The following is a 22,758-nucleotide window of genomic DNA, read 5'->3' on the forward strand; positions in this document are numbered from 1 at the left end:
CACTGTTGGAATCTTGTGAGGCACCAACCGAACTGGCAAGTGCACATGAAACTCATAAGAAGAAAAGAAAATGTGTCATGTTCAAGTATTAGTCCAAACTCAATATGATTAAGGGAAGACATGGAAAATGTGCCCGTGGATTGTGAGAGACCTCCAACCAAAAAGGCTGAAAAAGAATGAGAGAAATAAAGAAAATGTAAGGAAATGCAAGTTAATGACTTTAATGAGGCCTTAAGGTACACGAAAGATGATAGGAAGACGATGGAGAGAAAAGAAACAATAATGAAGTTTGACAATAATAGATTTAAGTTACTACTTGTTAAAAAAAGAAAACTTGAGATGGAAATTAAGGCTAAGAAAGATAGATATGAATTAATAGCTCTTAAGAAGAGGAAAACTAATATCGAAATTATGAAAATGGATATTGATTCCATGAATTATGTGCAGCAAAAGTATTTCCATAATGTTCAAACAGAAATCATTGAGAAACAAAGAAATAAGGCCATATCTCGTACATAGTTGCATACTTGGTTTTGGATGATTTTGTAATTGTTTTTTACTGTATGGTGACATGTTTTGGGTATTATTTTTTTTTTTTAAATTTTGTTGGTGGTTGGTTGCTGGTGGAGTTATTGCTTGCTGGTGGTGGAGTTGCTAGTGATTTTGTTGTTGGTTCCATTTTCATTGCTGGTTATTGTTTGCTCTTTTGGAAATTCATGGATCTGACTTGTATAAGTTATAGTAATATGTAATGTAATGGAATGGCTAAGATTTTGGCATTGGAAATTTGTATTCTATATAACTTGGAGGAATTTGTATTAAGTGTATGAATTTGTATCAAAATCAACTTTGTGGAATTTGTATTAAGTTGATTTTGTTACATGGAATTTGTATTAAGCTGATGATACAAAGTGTTTTTTAGCATATGTTAATATTTGTTGATGAAATTTGTGTATATATAAAATTAGTAATTTTGATATATGAAATTGGTAATATTTTGTTACATGAAATTGATGTTTTTGAGCACAGGTTGAAGGATAGAATTTGTAGTTGGTGCTAATTGCAAAATAAAAAATAATAATAATTAATTTTAGGGAAAAAATTAATAATAATAAAATAATAATATTTTATTATTATTTTGGCTTAAAGATGCATCATCCAATATGTGAGATCTTCTTAAATGAAAAAGTCAATTTCGAAAACATATGATTTTGCATATGCATATAGATAAATCAATGCTAATTCTATGTATCTTATTGGAATTTCAGTGAGTGAAAGTGTCATATCACATCATTTTTGTCTCTCTTTTTTTTCTTGATTTTCAATTTTATTTTTGGTGAAGTGTTGTCTTGGAGTACGAAGCTCGAGCAATTATCACCTTATCTGCCACAATTCTCAAACTATTACTAGTCTATTTCTACAAGCATGATTAACATAACATAATTAACCACGATAGAAAAAGAAAACAAAAATGGACGTAACCATACATAATTCTTCTCAATTATCTGATAAAATATTAAGGAAAATGATTTATATAGTCTTAAGAGTAGAAAACAGAGAAATAATGGCTAATGAATTCTGACCACACCTCACAAAGTAGGTGGATCCTAGTATTTATCAAGTATTTCAATAGCTAATTATATAATGTATACCGAGATTTACTACACAAGACTCAGTCTAAGTAAAACAATAAAATTAGAGTTGTTACAGGAGTTGTTATCTAAAAGTAGAATTTGAATTTTAAAAGTCTTCTGTGTTGACTTGGTCTTCTCTATTAACATCCCTCCCCAATTTGTGCGTGGGAACTAGACACAATTTGTTCCGTAAATCCAGCAAGGTAGCTCAAGTTTGCGGTTTGATGAAAATATCTGCTAGCTATAAACGAGTAGGAATGTGTTGGGCAACAAGCAATCCTAATACAACTCAACATAATGGTAGTCAAACTCTATGTGTTTGCTACGGGCATGGAATATCATATTTACTGTCATAAACAAAGAACTTAAGTTATCACAGAATAATACTGGTGGTTGTGACAGATGAATGTGTAAATCTTTGAGTAGAAAGGCAAGCCATGTGAGTTCTGCAGTTGCATTCGCCATTGCACGATACTCTACTTCGAAACTGGAACGAGAAATAATAGGTTGTTTCTTTGCACACCATGAAATAATATTACTCCCTAAGAATGTACAGTACCTAGTTGTGGAGCGTCGAGTGACTGGACATTCCGCCCAATCAGCATCTAAAATGCATATAACTCCAATGAACTCGAAGACTGAATGTGAATCCCATAATGCACTGTACCCTTTATATATCTCAAAATACGGTGAACCATAGTAAAGTGTGAATTAGTAGGTTCCTCTATAAACTGATAAACATAGTTAACACAAAAAGATAAATCTGTATGTGTCAAGGTCATATATTGTAGAGCTCCCACTAGAGACCGATAATGATGAGGATCTTTATAAAGATGGGACTGCAGATCAGGTTTTGTTTTTTGACACATTGGTATGGCAATTGGTTTTGTCTCATGCATTAAGTAACGCTTCAGAATATCTACTACATATTTACTTTGGTGAAAAACAATTCCATCTGAAATGGTAGAGATTTGAATATCGAGAAAATAATGAAGTGGACCAAAATCTTTCATGGCAAATTCCTTATGTAAGTTTTCTGTAAATTGCTCAATGAGAGATGAGAAAGACCCCGTCATGATTACATCATCAACGTAACGTAATAGTACTAGTACTCCTGCAGCCGAAGAATGGACAATTAAGCTTGAACCTACTGTACTGCATATAAAGCCAATTTCCAAGAGAAAGGAACTGAACCGGTTAAACCAAGTTCTAGGCGCTTGCTTCAATCCGTAGATTCCTTTATTTAATAAGCAAACATGATTGGGATTTTGAGTATCTTGGAATCTCGGAGGTTGTTCCATAAAGAATTCCTCATCGAGAAAACCATGGAAGAAGTCGTTTGTGACGTCTAATTGACAGATGGACAAACCTTTGATAGTGGCTATAGTTAGAACTAACCTAATAGTAACAGGTTTAACAACTGGAGAATAGGTCTCTAAAAAATCAACCCCATCCACCTGAAGATATCATTTGGCTACTAAACGTGCTTTAAGCCGACTAACCAAACCATCAGCATTCAATTTGACTTTAAACACCCAATGAGAGCCAACTACGTTCATAGATGATGTTTAGAAACAAGCTGCCAAGTATTGTTTTGAGATAAGGCTTCCAACTCTTCATGCATCGCCTTCTTCCAACCAGGATGTGAAAGAGCAGTTTTGAGATTGCGTGGCTTTTTAGGAATATATGCATAGGTATGAAGTAGAGCATATTTAGGATTGGGTTTTTTTATACCTGCCCGAGCACGAGTAATCATTGTATGAGTGGATGCTGTCGATGAAGATGAAATGTCGGGCTGAGACTTTATAGCTGCCTCTGTAGCTTTGGGTGGAGGAAAAATATGATGAACCATATCGTTTGTTGATGATTGATCTAGTAAGGAAGTTGTAGGCAGTTCAACATGTGAGCAATTCTTTAAAGATAAGTTAGTTCGTAGCTTGTTATAATGCTACCAAAGTATCATTTAATCTAATAACAACATATTAGTAACAGGAGAATCAACCGAATATTGGTCAAAATCTGATGGGGTAGAGGTTGTAGGTGTATCCAACTGTGTCTCATGAGAAGTGAGCCATTCTTGAAAGGTTGTTACAATAGGTTCGGGTGTCCTTTTTTTCTGCACATCACTAGATTGGAAGTATAGAATGGATTCATAAAAACCCATATGCTTTGAAATATATATGCGACCAGAGGGAGAATAAAGACATATATAACCTTTGTGCCTATCACTAAAGCCTAGAAAGACACAAGATAAAGATTTTGTATCAAATTTGGACTTCTTTGAGCATCCTCATTGGCTTGGCCAAAGTTGAAGGATGTCTAAAATTGAAATAATTTGTGTTAAAAAGACACCACATTGGATTGGGCATCTCTAAAACAATTTAGATTTCAACTATAGTGCTTCACCAAATATAGCTAACCACAATTGCTTCATCAAACATTAAAATATTAGTTTCTCACTCCAAGCAAACAAATTAAATTAATTAGAATATAATTAACATTTAACATTTAGAATATAATTATTATGAACATTTAATAATACTTTTTTAATATTAATTTAATTAGAATATAATCATTATTAACATTTAATAATAATTTTTTTAATAATAATTTAATTAGAATATAATTATTATTAACATTTAATAATAATTTTTTTAATATTAATATAATTAGAGTATAATTATTATTAACATTTAATTGGTAGACCTACAAAATGTGATAAAAATAAATTTAATTAATTAATTATTAATATAATAATATTTTATTATTATATAGAGAGTAAATGAATAATCCAATATAAGGATTGAATTAGAATAGGCAAATGTAAATTCATGTGATATTAGTTAAAATTTAAATATGCATTTGGCTAATCTAATGAGAATGCTCTTAGTGTTCCATATATATGGATAACATCGCGACCCAAATACATTTAAGAATGAATAATCTGGTGTACATATAGTTGAAAGAAAGGACTGTCCCATTAGAGTGCAGAGGAAGGATTCCTATTAATTAAAAAGAGTGCAATGTTGAAAGTCTCAACCTAGTACCGTCTCGATACATTGGCATGGATAAGCATGGTTATGCCTAACTCATGTAAGACACGATTTCTTCTCTCAACTGTCTTATTTTGCTCAGGAGTGTAGGGACAAGAAATTTGGTGAATAATTCCAAATTTCTTCAAGTGACTTTTAAATGGATGATTGATAAATTCTCCCCCGCCGTCGGTTTGAATTATTTGAATAGACCGAGTAAATTGTTGAAATATGTATGTTTCAAAAATTAAATACTAGTAAAAAAAGTCAGACTTATTTGATGAAGGAATGAACTATGTCAATTGGAGCAGGGCCCCATAAATCAACATATTTTTTTTCAAAAGCAGCACTAGTCTTATTTGATGAAGGTACAAAAGGAAGTCTAGAACTTTTTGATAATTGACAACTCTCGCAAATAATTGTCGTGTCGTTGCCATGAACTTTATTGAAACCTAACTGTCCAAGTTTGTCCACCACAACAGACTGAGGATGACCAAGCCGCCGATGCCATGTCTCGACAGAAGCCACTCGAAATCTGGTAGAAGAGAGAGCCACTGAAGACATTTGGATTGAGTAGTAGTTACCTCGTTTTATTCCCCTCAACAACACCTATTGTGTCACCCGGTCGTTGATCATAAAGTCACGATTAGAAAATTCTTAATTAACTGGATAGTCAGCAGTAAGTTGGCCAATAGATAATAGACTCCTCTTTAAATCAGGAACTAAAAGATTATGATGTAAAATAAGTTGAGTGGGACCAGAATCAATAGTTGTGTCACCAATATGCATGATGCGTAACAAGTCACCATTACCAATTAAGACGTGATCAACACCATCATAAACAGGAAGATTAATCAAACTACTTGCATGAGAAGTCATATGAGCTGAGGCACCCGTATTTGAAGTCCATTCCTCAATTGAGGGTTCTACTTCTATACTGTGAGCAGCAATGTTTGAGGAAGATTATTCGGTTGTATGGAGTGATTGAATCAGTGCCAGCAATGTAAAGTAAAATGCCCACGTTTACCACAAATTTGGCAGATGTTATCTCAATTGTTGTCACGAGAGAAAGAATTAGGATTCGTGTTTTGGCTAGAGGACACTTGTTTGTAGATGTATTGGTAGGAACAAAACCTTTCCCTTTGGAAGAGAATGAGCAGCTGTGTGGCGCTCCCAGCTCCCGCTTGGGATTGGACAATGACTGAAACGTCGAGATATGTAACACGTGGTTACACACCCCTTGTATATGACAGATAATATGCAATGCACCTAAGTATACTAGCAGTATGTAATAAAATCATAGTGAAAAAATAACAAAAGTCGGATAATCTAAGTAATGCGATAAGCAATTGTAGAGCACATGGTACTGTTACTAATCAAATACCCCAACATTTTCAATTCCTCATAAACATGCACCATGTAAAGATATAGTATCCCAAAAGTATAAAGTAATTTTAAACTCCCGAAACACTGGACCTTCTCAAAATATTGTTTCCCAAACATTTGAAACCTTAAGTCTTAAGATTTTCCACAAAATATTCTTAGATTCTCGTTCTCTTCATCACCCCATCAGGAATCAGTATGGGTGTAAACTCAAACCGGAAAATCGGTCTGGACCGGACTGGTTTTACCGGTTTTACCGGTTTTGAACCGGTCCGGTCCAGAACCGGTTTTTAAAATGTAAAATCCGGCCGATTCCGGTCCGATTCCGATTTCGGGATTTTTTGGATCGCATCGGACCGGTTGATTAAAAAAAATAAAAAATAATATTTTTATATATAAGTTTATACAAAATATTTTTTATATATTAAATATTAATATATATAAGTTTTATATATAATGTATAATTATAAATTTTTATGTAAATTTTTTATATATAATATATATAATTATATATATTCATATATGAAATAATTTCTTATTATAATTTATAAATTATTACATAAAATGTTGATACTAAATCACTAAAAGTTTATAACTAATACTAATATATAACTTATAACTATACTAATAGTCTAATATTAATACTATTATATAGTCCAATATATTAATAAAAGTATAAAACAATTTTTTTTAAATCAGTTTTTTTTTTTTATAAACAAATTTTTAATGACAAATTGTGAAACTTATATTTTAAAAAAACCGAAAAATCGGACCGGACCGGATCGAAAATCGGTAAAACTGGAAGTACCGGTTTAAGAAGGTAACTGGTGCGTAATCAGTTTTAAAAAATACAAAACCAGTACATACCTGTTCGGTCCTAGATTTTATCCAAAATCAGACCGGATCGGACCGGTTACACCTCTAGGAGTCAGGCACCAAAAGATCTCATCCTAAATCTTTCGCTGTTGCCTTTACGTCAGCCGAGACCTTCGAGGCTTACTCAAGAAAAGTAAACAACTGGTTCATGTTCTACAAAAATTTCAAATTCTTGGATGGTTGGGAGATCGTAGTATCGATCTCAATCTCACTAAAACTAGCTAGAATCTCCCTGAGAAGCGAGGCTGTGTGCTTTAAAGCATCTGCAGTATAGTTGTAACGAGCATGTACAGTATACTCGTCCTTTATCATGGAACCGTCTAGGTTCATAATTCTCGGGAATCCGAGGTACCTATCACAACTTTTACCATTCTGGTTTGGGAATGGTAGTGGAAACTACCACAACGAGATTTCGAGAAATCTCAACAAGTAAACACACAACATACAATAGTTAACACAAGCATACAAAAGGTATATCATGAAATGCATACATGAACATGTATTTGACATACGACTTGACGGGAACTTGACTTGTGCATTTAACTATTTTCAAAAAATTTGTAACAAAGGCATTGACATTTTCAGAAAACATCTTTAATGTTCATTTTTACGTCGATCTGAATTAAAACTTGCCTTATTAGAACATATCACAAGATTTTCATCTGATGATCCTGATCATATCGTGAGATTTTGATCAAGTAATCCATAACATATGAGCATTTATTATTGTTCAGAGGGTGGACACATCACGGTTCTCCTTTGCACTGCGTGTTCCTTCTAGTTACCGTATCACCAACGGTCCGTACACCGTGATGAATATGTCATAGACATAGTGATTTCATATTAACTCGACAGTACCTTTTCAGGTCACATGCCATATACACCCACTAGCATTAGGCGCTTCCTTACTCCGACATTCTTTGAAAAGAATCCATTCGAGACTCGTCGACGGTTCTTTGTCGACTCAGGGGTTACCAGTTCATTGTTAAGCACTTCAGAGTGGATAAATGAGTTCTACTAGGATATTCTCTCACCCTAGCACTTGGGGTTGTGATAAAATCTTTAAACTCTTTTCTTTGAAAACATTTTTGAAAACATTTCTCCCAAATGCATGTGACATGAGATTTTAGATTTACGTTCTTATACTTAACATATGACATATGAACTGCCGTGTATGAAATAACCAAGCATAACATGTTCGATTCATGGCATGATAATATAAATTACATGAAATATCAAAACACATACATGGAACTATGAAAAAGCCTTGGACGAAGCATATAAGTGCAAAAACATGAAAAATCATCACTTAAACATGCTTCAAACTTCAAAAATGTTATTTTAGAAATCTAAGCATAACGAAACAAAGATGAAATCATAACATTAGGCTAAGATACATACCCTCTAAGACATGGCGAATCATCAAACGTCACAAAATAACATCAATATTTTCCTTAAAACCGAAGCATGCAAAGGACATTCTTGTCATTTTTATCTTAAACTGAAACATGCCATTCATATTATATTCATATTTCATGATCATATAAGCATATATGAGCAAGCAAACAAGAAATAGCAATCAAAACAACCATAACAATAAAAGGATTTACACAAATATATACAAGTATTAACCAAGAGCAAGTTAAGTTTGTACTTACAAAAATCCACGAAATGAAATATAAGCAAGTTGTAATCCGAAATGTATTATATTAGAAAGAGTGTCTAAAAACCTTAGTTCATGTTTTTGAGTGTGTGAGAGTTTCTAAGGTATCACTTGATCTTAAACTATTCGGTCTTTGGGGTTTTTAGGTCAAAACCCCTTCATTTCATTTGTGTTTTTATACAAAACTCAAAGTAGGGTAAGAACACATGATGGTGGTCGAATACATGGAGGATGAACACCTCCCACCATTCGGCTTCAAGGGTTTCTTGAAAATCCGAATTCATTTTTCATGAAAACGTGTAGAAAACGTGTGTTTCACCATTCTCGAATTCCCTTGAGATTTGCATCTCATTTTGAGTTGGAAAAGTGATGTGTGTGTAGAAACTAAGAGAAAACCGAGTCTTACCTTGTCTCTCTTTGAATGTGGCGAAATCTTCTCTTAAAAGGAAATCTTTTTTGTTTGGTTGAAAAGAAAATGTAAGAAAGTTTGAGAATCTTTAAGTGAGTATGTGAGAGTTGTGTGGAGAGGGTGATGGTTTATGTAAATTCTAAAACATGGCAAAGGAAAAGCCCATATGTGTGTACTCCCTCATTTTTATAGCGGTCTCTTCACTTCCCCCTTTGATTGCCTCCAAAACCCTTGTATAAGTGACAAGTGGAATGGGTGTCTTCTCCCCTCTTCTCCAATGTTGAAAAGCCTCTTAGAATTCTCACTTCGGATTGCATTGGGAAGGGACAACTTGGGTGGCGTGTAAGGCTTCTTTTTTGGCCAAAAATCCACCTCTTTCCTTTTATGCCTTTTCCTTTTCTTAAGCAAGTGAATATTTCCTCAAGGATATTTTTGTAAAACACTTCATGCATCTTCCTTTTCCCAACAAGCAACCCTTGGCACGAGTGACAAGTGGCAAATGCGAGTGCCTTGCCCTTTGCAGCTTACTCTTCTCCTCTTCTTCCCTCTTTGTTGCTTGATCTTCCATTTGCTCGTTCCCATGGTGACTTCTCATGTGCCATTGGTTTAAATTGCAAATTAAGTGACAAGTGACAAATGAAAATGTGCTTGTGAGTGTAGTGGTCGAAATCTTAAGGGTAGATTAGTCCTTTCATGCAATTGTCTCATCATCTACTATTCTAGAAATTCTTTGCATGGTTGACACTTGGCAAAATTTGAAGTTGTGAGCCAAATTTCGAAATCCCCTTGTGTCCCTTCGATTTCCCATGCAAATCTCCTAGAAAATCCACTTTTTTTCTTCCCTAGGCTCCTCTTTCCAAGAATATCTACCTTGGAACTCGAAATTGGGCCAAAACAATGGGTTTAGGCGTGTGGGAAATGGTTGTTGGAAAATCATTTAGTCTTCCTAGGTCATATTGTCTCTTCTAGAATGTTTCTAGCATGCTTGACAAGTGGCAATTCCTCTAGGGTAGGTGTGCAAGCCATCCCTTGGTTTTTCCTACACTTCTCTCTCCCCCTCCCCCCTTAGTCCACTATCATGACTAGATTCATAGTGCAACACATATATGACACATGACACTAGTGACTAGGGTTTGGGTCATGGGCTTAGAGCCATTGGGCTTGGGTTTCTTTATAGGGCCAAACTTATACATGGCATTCTAGGGTTTCTCCTTACTTGGGCTCAAGTTGCTTAATCAAAGATTCTAAGCCCTTTCCTTCAACTAAAAATACTAAGGGCCCTTAAAATACTATGACAACTAAAAATAAATCTATAAACCATGCTTAGTCAAGCTTGGGTTATCACACGGTGTTTCTGGAATTTTTGTTTGCTTGCTTGGGATTGGTTTTGTGGTTAAAGAAGGCTTTGGTAGGATGATGTGTCTGAGTTGTGAAGAGAAATCCGAGTTTCATGATTGTGCAGGAAAGGAATGACCTCACAGTATGATGGCATTGAGGGTTTAAGCATGGATGTAGTAAAAGGTTCATAGCGAACACCTAAGCCAATAAGAAGGGAAAAAAACTTTAGTTTTGTCACTTACCGCATGGCCAATAGCTACAAGGCTGTCGCAAATACTTTTGAACTTGCGAATTTAGTCATTGAAGGAAGTATCTAAATCTTTCTTCAGATAAGTTAATTGTTGAGTGAGTTGAAATTGATGCTCCTATGAAGCTTGGGCATAGGCTTCCTTCAGTGTTGCCCAAACTTCTTTGGAATTGTTTACGCCGATCACTTAACCAAGTTCTTCCTCTCCCAGTGTTCCAATAATCCAACCACAAAGAAGACGATCGGTGGTCTTCCATGTTTTGAATTTTGGATTAAGAGTTGGATCAGTAGAATTGGCAGTGGCAACGAGTAGAGCTGGAGGGTGATATGTCACCAATTAAGTAATCTAACAATTCTTGACTTTTGGCTAAGGTAAGTATTTGTTCTCTCCAAAGTGGATAGTTTTTGGGTTTAAGACGAAGTGTCACAAAATTGCTAACACTCAAAGAAGATGTGGAATACACTTTTGGCTCTCTGATATCAAGTAGAAAATAGAGAAATGATGGCTATTGAATTCTCACCTCACAAAGTAGGTGGATCCTTGTACTTATCAAGTATTCCAATAACTAATTACAGAATGTATACCAAGATTTAGTACACAAGAATTGGTCAAAGTAAAACAATAAAATCAAACAATAAAATCAAAGTTGTTACAAGAGTTGTTATCTAAAAGTAGAATTTGAATTTCGAAAGTCTTCTATGCTGGCTTAGTCTTTTCTATTAATATTAAGGTATGTAAGTCTCGCACATTCATTTTAAAAAAATAGATAAATCAGTAATTCATATGAAAAAAACTCACTTTTTAATAATGGGTCTCATTTTTTTTAAATGGAATACACAAGACTTGCACACTTCATGACTGTATCTAGCATTACTCAAATATTAATTTTGTAAATTTATTTGACTTTAGTGAGTTTGTGTTTTTTTTTTTAATTAAGGTTTTATTGAAAAACTGTGTAGAAATAATAAAATAGTTGCAAAGTTAATTATATTTGAGTTATTTTTTTCTCGAGCTAGTGACTAGAGCATATCATTCACATAACTTAAATTGTAAGATTTAAATTTAATTTAAAATTTATATTTCTAATCAAATTATGTCATATTATAAGTTTTTAAATGCGTTCTATACACCAACTTGAGAATATAAGTTTTCATTAAATTTATGTAAAATGTGAATAAAAGCTTGAAATACTAAAAAAAAAAAGATAATCCTAGAGCCACCATTGGGGGCTCTCGCTGGGCTCTTTATATATATATTTTTTTGTTCTTTTTTTACTTAGATTTTTAACATTTTTAAATATTTAAAAACAAATCACAACATCATTAAAAAATACTTCATTAATCAAAAAGTGTTTTTTAATGTGTTTTTCAATCATTAATATGTTTTTATTAGCTCCCATGGGAAGGTTAATATTTTTTTTTACTTCGTAATTACGGAAATATTTTTTAATGATGTAATTTTTTTTATTTTTTAAAAATACTTAGAAGTGTTAAAAAAATCTATGTAAAAAAGAAAAAAAAAAACACATAAAAGTGCCCAAAGGGAGCTCCCAACGGTGGAATTTTTACTCCAATGATCCAAAAACAGCTTTCTACAAATAAATAATAGAACACTTCCAACAGAATTTGCAACCGATCAAGTACCTTACTACAAACAAACAAATAAATCGCCTCTCTTTTAAGGCGAGACAAGACACAAGAAAAAAACTTGAGTCTACAAACAAACAACCTTCCTCGATCCAACTCAATTCAAAGTATATAAGTAATTTTTTCCTGAATTTCATCATCTCCCTTAGTTGGGCTTCCTACAGTTCTTCCTAATCTCACCGCTGGATCCAGTGAGGGGATCGATGTCTCCCATCTTGATAATTGCGGTCACAAAGTCCTCATCGAAGGTCTTGTCATTTTTGCTGTAGGTTTCAACCAGTGAATCGGTAGACCCACCATCGTACAAAATCTGATCGGAGTGGAGAAGACCCTTTTGGTCGAGGAGGTTATTGAAATACTTGTTGTCAAAAGCGGTAGGAGTTTGGAGATCAAGAGGCGCAAGATTCTTGCGGCCACCAGTGTTCCTTGGGCACTGACTCTGCCTGGTTTTGGCAAATGAACTGTCAATGTTTGTCTCGTTGTATATGCGGTCTCTGAAACTTATACACCTTGCTTGCCCGATTGTGTGAGCTCCTGAATTACCCAGAATATGATGAGAAATGTATTTGATTGTATATATATATAGAGAGAGAGAGAGAGAGGTATATATACCAGACAAGGCAACCATATCCTTGGCAGAGAGACCTTTAGCTTGGAATCTATTGATGAGATTACTGAGGGTGGAAGTGGGAGGTGGGATTACGCCACTGTTGGCATCAGAAAAGCTGGCTGTTTTGGAGTCTCTTCTTCCAACTTTAACATCCCAATCAGGCCCTCCAAGCTTCACAAAGTTTAATTATATGTTTCCAATGATAAAGATTAATTAGAATGGCATCATATATAGAATATATAATATGCAGAGATTTGCGTCTAGATGCAGTACAGATACAATGAGCTAGAAATTTGTTTTAAATACATATATAGTTTCAAATAGAGAAATGCTAATGATCTTCATCTTAGATTCTCACCCACTGATGTGATAAATTTTACGTCTCGAATGAAAAATCTCGACTACTTATAATGTGATACACGTAATTAAAAATGATAAGTTTTAAGATAATTAAAAATTACATTTTTATTATTAATAAAGATAAATGACATTATGAAAGGGGAAGAAATTGTTAGATATTCATCATGTTAATATTTTCTGTAGTATTAAATAAATTATAAATCTATAAGATTAACTAATTTTAGTTAAATATTATATATAGTGCAAAAAGTCTCAATTTAGATTGAAAAATCTTCTCAACTCATTATATATCATTTCATCTTAATTTATTATTATAATTTTTTTAAATTTTTACATAAAATATAATAAATAATTTACTTTTTTTAAATTTTAATTTAATTTTTTTAAATTCTAAATCAATAATAATATTAAAAAAATAATCTTTTATTTAATTTTAATTTTGATCTCATTTTATCTCATCTCATTTTATCTCATCTCCCCGTATCAAGAATTTCCAGACAAAGAACAAAAAAGGAAAAGAACTCACAGTTACGACAGAGTCGCGGGAAGCAATGGCTAAGATATCAGCACAAGAAACCACTCCCGGGCATGCTTTCTCCACAGCGGCCTTGATGTCATCTACAACCTTGAATCCCCGGATGGATCTGTTGTTGGGGCCTGCTGTCTTCTCACCTGTGAAGGAGTCTGTGTCATCCAAGAGTACCGACCCGTCACAACCCTGCACGTGTCAACAAACAATACGTATGATCATGACGAGACAAGCTGCCGACACTGTAAAAGACAACGAAGCTAATTCCTATCTCTTTCTCTCCACACATGCTTCCAAGTTTTCTAGCTGAAAGCTAAAAAAACACAATCCAATAACGTTTTTTGTCCTTTTTCTGTGCTTTTTTTTAACACTAGATCTCACCACTATAACAACTGGATTCGTTGGCCCCAAGCACTACCAAATAAAGTTGACCATGTTTCCAAAGTGGGTGTCTTTTATGACTGTGTACTCCATCGTTGGCTTAACTTTTGCATGCCATTTGCATGTGCATCAATATATTAGATTATCATCCACACGAACCTTCCCTTTTAATTCTGCTTTTTATTTTTCAGGATGAAATAAAGCACAGAGACACGTCATGTTCTACCTTCATTTTTCTTAAATACTGCACCATTGAGTTCAGATTCAATTAACTTGCTAATTACAATATATATGTTAACAACTATGGCTTAGGAACTTTAGTTCAACCAAATCTACTATTAAAAAAATGATTTATACAGTTTTAAAACGTGCAATTATAGCACTTTCAAAAAAAAAAAACGATTAGTCTGAGATTAAAAAAAAAACGCAATTTTTAATAGTTGATTCTGGGTATTTTTTTAAAAAAAAATGAGTATCCAAGATTTATTCAACCATAACTATATCTAACGTTACTGAAAAAACATCATTTCGTAAATATAAAGAGACAAAGAAGAATAAATTTACGTTGACAAAACAGTCATGGAAGTGGAGGCGAAGGAGAGAAGCACCCAGGCGGCGTTCTACAGAAATGGAATTCTTAACAACAGACTGAACGGTGCTGAAGACCTTGGGACAACTTTTAGAATAGAAGTCTGTAGAGAGTTGAGCAGAGGAGCTCCCCGTGAAGAGCGCAAGAACAGCAAATGTGGCTATGATTGTGAAAGAAGAGTAGTAAGAAGCAGTGAAGAAGGCCATTTTCTTTGAGAAACTAGGAAGGTGGTGGAAATGGTGTGCCGAGAACATGTGGAGGGGTGAGTGTTATATAGAGGGAGAAAGATGCGAAAAAGAGACAGGTCTCGACCTAATCTCTAAGACTGAGTATTGCATGGTATGCTATGCCCCTAGAAATTAAAGAAAAGGTAAGCAGCAGGGACCCTTTGTTGGTTTGGTCTAAGTTAATAAAGTCTGATAAATGATAATGTAATGCTCAGAGGCCAGAAACACGTTTGCGTAAATTGATCAATATCATCGCTACAGCGTGCGTCAAGTTTGTCAAAGAAACGTGGGGTCCTTGAAATTTTCTATCAATTAATGTACGTAGGGGGTTGTTTGGTGGATCAGATAGACGCCATCAGAAAAGCTAACTTGTGCAGACAGCCATCTCAAGGTTTGATCTCTAATTTGCTTTTCGTTTTGTTTTTTCCTTTGCATGTGGCATGAGGTAGCCAACCTCGAGCTGGTTATTCTTAAGACAATTCAAAAGTTGCAGGTTGACGATTCAACATGGGCAGTTGCATTGATTTGATCTGATCTCCATCGATCATTGACAAATGGAGCACGTATACACTCTTAATTACCAATTAAGGAACCCCTTGTGACAGACTTTGTCAGCCGCGTGAAAGTGCATGCATGTTACAACCTCGACTCTTCTCGATTATTATTATTCCTTGACATGCACTTCTAAATACAAAATTTTCCATAGTCTGAACTACAAATGATGTTTATTCTCAATGATTATCAAGTAATATTACGTTATTCAAATTATTTATATAAATTATAAGGTCACAAGTGTTATATTCAAAAAGATATTACAAAACTAAACTTACAAAGTGATATATATATATATATATATAGTTTGATGTGATCTAATATATAATATGAAGTAATATCAATTTATAAATTTATTTTTAAAAGTTTTTATAATTATAAAATTTGTCATCTAGTAAATATTTGTCGGAGAAAAAAAATACTTGTTAGAGATATTTTTCAATGGAAAGTGAGAGAGTCGCCAAATTCATTAAACACATAAAAGAGAAGTGTACAAGTACTCGACCTAACGCCAATGCGTATTGTCAAAAGGACGTGTGGCGAATTTTTCAAACAAAGAGAAAGTACGAGACAAGCTTAACTAGCAAAAGAAAAATAATCCAATCGGATTTTATGAAAATAGTCTTATATGCTTTTATCGATTCAGGAATATAACAAGTCTTGAATCGTTATCAACCAATACGAAAGCCACTTTAACCTCGGGCTACTCAATAGTCAATACTCATACTTTACATAGGAGTACTATCCTTCTATCACTTTTCTATTATTCTATAGTACTGCATTTAAAATTTTTATTTTTTTATTATTTTTTAAGTATTTTTTAATATCCTTAATTATAAAAAAATTTAAAAAATTATATAATTTTATTAATAATCACTTCTTTAAACATTAAGTTGAGAAAATAAAAAAATAATAAACAAGTAGTAAATTTAATAATACAAATACTATGTTAAGAATTATATTTCGTTTGTAAAAAGATTCTTTAAAAATAAATAAATAAATTGATATAATTTTATATTATATATTTTATCTATTTTATATTAAAATTAATTTTATAAATTAATATATCACATCAAATTATATTTATTTTTATAAAATCTTTTCGTACCTAAAATATTTCTCTGATTCCGTTAATTGGTACTAAGTTTTCCAAGAAAAACTGAACAGGCGACGAGACTCTTATAAGAGCATTAGCATCAGCCTCGCTAAAACTCCAAAAAAGTCAAATTATAGACTTGGTCGTCTTTAAACCCGCTGCATTGGACTCGGTAAGATAGAAAAGTTTAAGTTTTCATCTACAGGAAATCCATCCTTTTCTCCAAACATAGTGAGCTCCTATTCATCGCCAAATCATTATTTTATTTTAAAATAACATCTCCTCAACCGAACCGACTCTTTCTTCGTACTGCAGATTATATCCTGCATTTGAGGCTGCAAGTAAACCTGTTGCAAGCTCTTTCCAAGATTTATAAACCATGATCGAGTTTATATATATATAATCATTGCTACTCTATTAATTAAGATATATATATTTAAGGTGTACTGAAAAATTAAAAATATATTATTAATTAATTGCTACTCAATTGAATTATTAATTAATATATTAAGTGTATTTGTAAAATTAAAAAAAAATTGAAAAATATTATTAAAATATATAATATAATATTATTATTTTAACTTTAAGATGGCTAGTCCAATGTAGATTCATCTAGCCAAAATTTAATCCTATAGCCAAAATTTAGAATTTTAGCTAAATTTTAGACTTGGCAATGGCTAGGCCATTACCAATTGCTCTAAGCAGTCCCGATCGATATACTATTATTTGAGACAAAATATATATATATATATATATATATACTAGTTCAGGAGCAACGTGCTAAGCACGTTTGCCTAGTTTAGTAGAATGAATATTTTTAAGAAATAATGTGGTTCTTATAGAAAAACAATATAAATTTCAATCAATAATTTAATGCATATACAAAAAAATATAAGTCCTAACAAATATTTTTGTGTAATAATTGTTAAGTATTGGATAATAATTGCATGCCAGCATAGATTATAAGATTAAAATATTAGTTTAATCAGTAACATAGTCCCATAGATAGTTATGATATCAATAGTTTTAGTAAAGTTGTTTGTGATAAGTTTAATACAATTTTAACAAAAACATTAGTTAAAACCGAACGATTGCTTTTATGATGAGTTCTGTAATGGAGCTACACGTAAAATAATTAAAGATTTTAAGAGTTTTTTACTAAAACATAACTTAACGGATTTAATGAAAAAATAAAAAAAATTAACGGGAGAAAAAAATTATTATTTACAATTAAATAATTATTTATTATAATAGAGTAAATATATACGAAGCGAAATAATATTTAGAAAGTAAATAAACTTGAACTTTTGTTCTTCGACTCTTTTGTCGATTAAACTTCATTGATAATAAGTATTGGAGAGCTATATTATGCATCGATACAATTTGGAACTACTATTTTGTCAGTTTGACTAATTATATTAACATTGAGGCTAGGATTGCACTTAATTGGTCGAACTGCATGGCAAAATGCCAATTAAAAACCCTGCCTACGTCATGTCACTGGAGAATAATAAGTGGTTAGTAATTAATGACACTTAATTATGGCAAATTGGAAATAATGTCAATTTTGGACTAACGGCGTTAACTTACTTAACGGAAAAATAATAATATCTGTTAAAATAAGAATTTCTGTTAGATAGCCACTTTATATATATATATATATATATATTGATAGATATATAATATGCCTATTTTTCCAGGTAAGGACGGCTCCTAATTCAAGAAAAAGTGGTTAGATAGTAATATGCTATATGTCTAATAATAAAAGTCATAGGGCCACGTTGATGTAAATTTAAGGCGGGAAGTGGTTAATCAATTGTTTTTTTTTTTTTTTTGGTCGTACTTATTGGATATTAATGATGTATAATATTATATTATCGTCCTTATCGGGAAAACTAATTATTACTCTTAGAAATTAAGCAAATGTATAGGAATAATGGTCAAGATATTTATAATTGATCATTTCAGCTTTCTGATTTTAGCTTTTGGATTAGCTATTTAATATTGTATTATATTTCTTGACATTACCATATACCTAAAAAGAACATGATCACATGTACATCTTATCATTTTCAAGAGTGGTTGGCTGCATGCCCTTATTTTCTAAACAAAAATCTCTCATTATTTCTTATTTAGGTAGTGCTATAGATACGGACAACATTACATATATTGAATTTCAATTTCTTTTTATCAATTTTTTCTTTTTTAATTCGAGTTTCGAATTTCAAATTTTGAATTTCTTATCATTTCAATAATTAACACGTCAGCATGCAATACGATTATACGCGCAAAATTATAAGTATAGATATATAACATTTTCATTCTTATTTTAATAAGACGGGAGAGGTTTGGATAGTGAGTTGAGTTGAGATGAGAGATGAAAGTTGAATAAAATACTGTTAGGTATCATTTTTTAATATTATTTTTATTTTGAGTTTTGAAAATATTGAATTATTTATTATATTTTATTTAAAAATATAAAAAAATTATAATAATTAGATGAGATGAAATGAATTGAGATGAACTCATTATCAAAATAACTCCTTAAGATAGGTGAGGTTTGTACGTATTTTTTTTAGCCTACACTAGTGAATATTGTAAAAGATATATTTTCCAGCAGATTTTAATTGACTTTGAGGAAGTTAGATTAGAATAGTTTATTTTTTTATTTGCTTTATTTTTTTATTAAGAAGAATATATTCTCAACCATCAGAGCATAGGCAAACTTCTGTAATGGCTAAACCGCAAGAGTGGTTGTGGGTGATATATAATAGACGTTGAATGGTCGTCAAAGCGTACGTACTTGTCAGGCCGGCCAATTAGTTACGTGGTCTAAACGAATCAATTAAAAAGAAAATTAATCACATCTAATCATTAAGCTTAACTATATGACAATTAATATATGACTGTCACTTCAATGTATTATTAATTAATATTCATGTCGGACCATGTTCTAGTTGGCAGTCACATTACAATATTGCTAGTGTGCCGCCCACTAGGTACAAATTATTTTCCTTTTAATTTTTTCTTTTCTTTTTTTATATTTTTTTAATATATTTAAATATTTTTTAATGTCTTCCCTAAATATTCGATTATTCACCCGTATAAAGATGAAAATTTGCTTTTGAGGAAAAAAAAGAAAGAAAGAAAGAAAAGAAACCCACTTTGAGCATTGATGATGCAGTACTGTTGGCGATGTCTCAACCATGCAGTATTGCTTAGAAATTAACATTAATAATAACGATGTTGCCAAAAAGAGCTTTCTGAAAAGATAATCTTAGATATATATAATTGGAGCTTAATTAATGCATGCATGCATGTAGATGGCTTCTGAGTGACGGCAAAGGCTAGCTAGTGGAGCACTACAATTAATAATTAATAGGCTGCTCTATATATAAATTATTTTAGTACTGGGCCGGTAGTTAAAATTATTGATGAGCTAGCAGAACAAAGTTTACCACGAAGGCCGTGTCGACAACATGGACTGCATTATCGTGTTCACTGCTCGAAGTAGTTCATATCGATTTTGCCTTTGCCTCTTCACTCTGTTTTTTTGTACAGTGGACACCTTTCAACTATCTTGTTCCAATTCATAGATCTAAAGCTAGGGTAGATATATAAAATATTAACGAGTAGTAATGATTAAGATCCATTTTATATACAAAAATCTTAGTATGCTGCCTAACTTTGTCGGTTCATTTTGAGTTCATGGATTTAATTTTTTTTTTAATAATTAAGAAAATAATTTTTAATGTATTGATATATTTTTTATTTTTAAAAATATTTACATATATTAAAAAATATATAAAAAAATGAAAAAAAAATTATACTAACGGGCACGCCCAACGATCAAAACTGGCTGGCACACTAACATTTATATATATATATATATGTATATTTTGTTGTTTGAAATTCTAAATAAAAATAATTTTATATTTATAGTTTTAAAATGTGTAAATCTCGTTTATTTCCTTAAAAAAATTAATAAATTTGAGATCTATTTAAAATGAAAAATTATTTGTTTAATAATAGATTCTATTTATTTTCAAAATAAATATGCGAGATTTGTACACCATAAGATTCTATCCAATATTATTAATTGATTATAAATAATTATAGACAAATCATTATTCCTTCTATATAGTATATATAGTGTTATTTTACCTCTTTTTCTTCTCCTTTTAATTTTTGCCCTTGTTTTTTTTTTTCTTTTCATTGCCAATATAATTTAAAAAAGGTTTATCACTTAGTACTGTGATCTAGGAAGAAAGAATACGTGACATGTAATCTCAACGGCCGGGAAGAATCAAATGGTCGACAGCTTTGGTCTTAAAGTAGAAGCCAATGCATGGTTTTCAAAACCTCGATAACGGGAGACGACTGGTGAGGCTGCTGCTACCAATCGTGGAAAACTAGGACATTATTTTGAATGAATAGAGGCATGCAGTACTACTAACTAGGATGGATTTTGACTACTCTTTTGTAGTATTCGATAACATATCAACATCGGGAAGGAGATTCTTTAAATTAACTTTTAGAAATTTCGATCTTGAAAACTTTGATTTTGATCAAGTTATTTGGGATAAAACAATCATTAAAATGTAATTATGAGTTATTAATCTATTTTGAAGACCTATACAAGTACTGTAACATTTTTCTAGTTATACTATTGGTGAATCACTCTAATGTTTTGTTTATTTTTATAGATAATATGAAATTAAATTAAATTTAAAAATAGAATAAAATATTATTAGAATATATTTTTTTAATATTATTTTTTATTTTAAAATTTAAAAAAATTAAATTATTTATTTTATTTGTATAAAAAAATTAAGATAAAATAAATTGAAAAAAATAATGAGAAGAGGCCGAAAAAAGAGCACGTACGTACTCCTGGTTAATCATGCACGTACCCTAATTAATACGTAGGCACCGTACGTAGAAGATGAAAAGTGAGGCCTGTGCATGTTGAACATGCAAAAAGTTCTTGCTAACGTACGTAACTAGTCGCATTATGCACAGGGTGAATAGTGTTCATGACTAACATAAGTCATGACTCTTAGGGACGCATGCCTACGCCCAAACTCGATCGTATGCATAATAGAAAATCGTACGTCTCTTTCTTGCTTGATGCACTCGTCAATGGCGTTGGCCGTTGAGAAGAGGAAATCGTCCTGGAGTCAGAATTTTTATTTTAGAGGCCAAATCAACATGATGATTATGTGCCTGCGTCTATGTGTGTATATAATATATATATATTATTTATTGTTCTAAATGGTTTTCCATTTAAAAAAAGTTATATACACTACAAGAAAATATGTATTTTTCAACAATTTGTAGATTATTGTAAAAAAAAATCGTTGCAAATAATGACTATTTGCGGCGAATTTTAAATTCGTCACTAAATTCTAACACGAATTTGAAAAATACTGAGGAGAACTCACTGTTAAGTATTTGCGGTGTCTTTTATACTTTTTGCATCTACTTTTTTCCGCCACGAAAACTTTTGTCACTATAGCTGCATTTATTTCCATCGAATAGAAAAATCACCGCAAAAAGTATTTATATTGGCAAAAATTGTCGCCGCAATAGGTATTATGCGACCAATTAATGTTTGTTAGCGGCTATGTGTGAAGCGTTGGAAATAGCCTTTTACAAATTTATGAGACTGTACAAGACTATTTGAGGCAAATTTTTGTCGCTGCAAATGAGCAATGCCAACAATTTTTGCTTCGCTAAAAATGAGATTTTCATATTTTGGAGCAACTTTTTGATTTACTTCGGTGATATGATGTCGCCGCAAAAAACTAATAAAGTTTAATTGATCCGTGCGTTTTCCCTTAATCATGTCCCTCCTATCTCCCCCCCACCTCCCCCCTCTCTCTCTGCAATCCCTCTTCTCCCTTAAGCCTCTGCCGCACACAACACCACCATGCCACCGCCACCTCACCTCGACGGCTACCCCCTCCTTCTCCCCCAGCACCCCGCCAATCTCTTTCATTTTCCCCTCGAATCTGGCTTCACCTCTCTCTCTCTCTCTCTCTCTATATATATATATATCGCCGCTACTAGGGGTGTTGTTTGCCACCACCCACACCTTGATGCCGTCACCAGTCCTCTATCAAAGCCCCCTTCCTCGCCACGCAAGGTCAAGCAATACAAACACGCCCTGGAGGTCTCTCTCT

The 22,758-nt window shown here is 32.4% G+C and overlaps 1 protein-coding gene across 1 annotated transcript; it reads right to left on the reverse strand.

Annotated features, from left to right (window-relative positions):
- Positions 1 to 12,116: 12,116 nt before the first annotated feature.
- LOC108996989 (peroxidase 4-like) lies at positions 12,117 to 15,020 on the reverse strand. The gene is made up of 4 exons (XM_018973061.2): positions 14,674 to 15,020; positions 13,726 to 13,917; positions 12,842 to 13,010; positions 12,117 to 12,763 (listed from the first exon to the last, which is right to left on the reverse strand). Exons 1-4 carry the CDS (start codon positions 14,950 to 14,952, stop codon positions 12,375 to 12,377), a joined length of 1,029 nt encoding a protein of 342 aa, XP_018828606.1. The 5' UTR covers positions 14,953 to 15,020; the 3' UTR covers positions 12,117 to 12,374.
- Between the last annotated feature and the right edge of the window lie 7,738 nt (positions 15,021 to 22,758).

This window comes from Juglans regia, chromosome 14 (assembly GCF_001411555.2).
Source record: "Juglans regia cultivar Chandler chromosome 14, Walnut 2.0, whole genome shotgun sequence".
NCBI classification, from domain to species: domain Eukaryota; kingdom Viridiplantae; phylum Streptophyta; class Magnoliopsida; order Fagales; family Juglandaceae; genus Juglans; species Juglans regia.

What these genes read in the sequence shown, in the direction of transcription:
- LOC108996989 (XM_018973061.2), bottom strand. Translation starts at nt 14,952, where the DNA reads ATGTTCTCGGCACACCATTTCCACCACCTTCCTAGTTTCTCAAAGAAA. An exon ending in TCCATGACTGTTTTGTCAAC is followed by an intron (nt 13,918 to 14,673) that starts GTAAATTTATTC and finishes TGACACGTGCAG; the next exon opens with GGTTGTGACGGGTCGGTACT. An exon ending in CCCGCGACTCTGTCGTAACT is followed by an intron (nt 13,011 to 13,725) that starts GTGAGTTCTTTT and finishes AACTTTGTGAAG; the next exon opens with CTTGGAGGGCCTGATTGGGA.